The sequence below is a fragment of the Sinocyclocheilus rhinocerous genome, unplaced genomic scaffold (assembly GCF_001515625.1).
Source record: "Sinocyclocheilus rhinocerous isolate Xijiao unplaced genomic scaffold, SAMN03320098_v1.1 scaffold112, whole genome shotgun sequence".
Lineage (NCBI taxonomy): Eukaryota > Metazoa > Chordata > Actinopteri > Cypriniformes > Cyprinidae > Sinocyclocheilus > Sinocyclocheilus rhinocerous.
Window position 1 is genome coordinate 164748 of NW_015644008.1, and position 2456 is coordinate 167203.

General features: G+C 34.9%; 1 protein-coding gene across 1 annotated transcript in view; it reads right to left on the reverse strand.

Annotated features, from left to right (window-relative positions):
• The window catches only part of LOC107757805 (G protein-activated inward rectifier potassium channel 3-like), a 14836-nt gene that overhangs the window by 1839 nt on the left and 10541 nt on the right, over positions 1 to 2456 (reverse strand). Inside the window, exons 5-7 of the mRNA XM_016575389.1 lie at positions 877 to 1069; positions 530 to 727; positions 316 to 446 (exon numbers count right to left, since the gene is read on the reverse strand). Of these exons, the coding sequence (XP_016430875.1) occupies positions 316 to 446; positions 530 to 727; positions 877 to 1069 (522 nt within the window). The remainder of the gene's footprint in view (positions 1 to 315; positions 447 to 529; positions 728 to 876; positions 1070 to 2456) is intronic.

A 2456-nucleotide genomic window follows, 5' to 3' on the forward strand; every position in this document is an offset into this window, starting at 1 on the left:
AGCACACCTCGTTTTTCAGACCGATGAGTTTTGTAAAAATCGACGCGTTTCAGAAAGGCGGGGCATAGAGGAGAAACAATAATGTACAGTATGTGGAAAATGATGTGTTTTTTTAACCTTAAACCGCATAAACACATTTCATTACACCAAATACACAAAATAATGTTCTTTTTAGCAACATCATATGACCCCTTTAAGAACCTTTTGTGGAATGTAAAAGTTACATGGATGTTAAAGGTTCTTCATGGAACCCAAGATATTTTACTGCAGAACCTCAAATCGACCAATTAGAAAATCCCATTCTACACCACATACCTCAAATGTGTGGTGAAAAGACCCATAATCCACGTCAAAGAATCCCTCGGCCAGCGACATCATGGGACTAAACCTGTGACCCCACAACAGTTCTTCAGCCAGGTAAGAGCTCCGTGCCTGACAGGTCATACCTGTAGATCAGAATATATCCATCAATTACTAAACACAAATCAATACAACACATTTCGCATAATATATCGAAGTATTAGTGTACCTGTAGCTTCCACCATCCCCTCCAAGATGACAACAATCTCAAAGTCCTCTTTCTCCAGCTGAGAATGTGACATGTCCCAGAACGGAGAGCGGACATCGATCTCGTGAGAGATCACCAACGGAGACACTAGGAAGAGACGATCGTCCCCCGTCTCAAAACCAACACTGATATCCGTCTGATCCAGTGGAATAAACTCACCTAAAGAGAAAGACAACGAAACAAATGGTTCTGATAAGAGAATGTTCACAACATTGTACACTATAGCCACCAGGTGGCGCCACTTATATATTACATGAGGGTGCTGATGTTGCAGATGAGGCCTGTGAGGGTGGTAAATGCTGTCTTACCCTCCTGTGTCTGTTTGGATTTGATAAGTTTGGCTCTCATGTTGGCGCCCACAATGTGGGAGGATCTCAAGTCCCCGACACGGAACATCAAACAGAGCTTGTCATCCCGCAATGAGATGACAGCATTACGAGAAAACACCAAGGTCTCAGCACGCTTATTCGGCTGGGAGATCTTCACAAACATACAACCAACCTAGTGAGAGATGGAGAGAGAAAGAAACTGATTTTCACAAACTGTGATTTTTACATTTTAAAATATGTGAGTGGTGCTCAGTGATATTTTCATATTATTTATGTACTATTCCATTGTTTATTCGTATTTTGTAAAATTAGCTTTTACTTTTAATTTTTCAAGGAGTTTTCTGTTTGAGGTTTCTGCAGTTTTTTAATTTTATTTTAAGATTTAGTTTTTTTTTTTCCTTTTTTAAACATTTAGCTTTCATTTGTTTGTATTTTAGTCATTTTAGTACTTAAACTTCAACTTATTAAAGTTAGACAAAAAATGGTTTAGGATTTACTTTGAAATCATTTTAACTCAATTTCTTTGAAAATAATAATAAAAAAAATAGCAAGTAACACGTTTAAGAAATAGTATTTTCTAGTAAAACATACTCCAATAATCTCTGTTTTATTTACAACTTAGAAAAATCATTTTTACAAGGTTGCCAAGGAAACATTTCTAATTTAAGTTTTTTTTCTAACATACAGTACATCATTTACAGTATATCAGCTTTATTTCAATTAACAATTTTTTAAATAGTTTTGATTATATTTGTAAGAGCAATAAGTTATTTGTTTCTTTATACAGATGTGAAATTAACAATTGTGTGGATTACGCAATTGTTAAATAATAGTAATTAAATAATTTAATGCTTCTTATAATACTGTAAATGATGATGACATCATTTCCAGCAATGACTCTTAGTTTTTGTCATGTAAAATTGGAGTGATACAGTTTTTTGACCATGCAACTTTTTCCAGTTAATGTTGTTATTAAACTTCACCTGAAAAGAAGTTACTGGACTATTGGATGTCATTTGAGTTCAAATCACACTCACATATAAAGAAAAAGCATCAAATATGAGAAACTGGACAGATTGCTAATGTCATCACAATAGTTAAAAAGGTCAATAGTTATTAATATATGAAGAGTTCATTTGCAAAAACCGATAACTCAAATTTTTTTTCCCCAGAAATCACGTTTTTTTATTGCGCATTCCAAGTAATATCAATCAAACTGTAGTTGGGTTGTTTTGATTAAGTAATAATAACTTAAAGCAGCACTATGTAACTTTTTCTGTGTTCAAAATTTGCAAAATGTATATAATGAGCGAGTACATCATGAATTCATCTTCCATACTGCGTTTTTGTCTTATTCCGAATCACTACGGTACACTTATAATAAGTACTTATATTTGGACTATTGTAGCCTGGTCGGGTCGTCACTGCTGCGGAGTAACACATACCTGCGTGAATCGCCATAGACATAAACTTAGAGAAGTAGCTCCGGTTGGAATGTTCTTCCGTGGGATGTGTGCAGTTCTGTTTATTAACCGCTAGAGCGCCGATTTTTCAAAAAC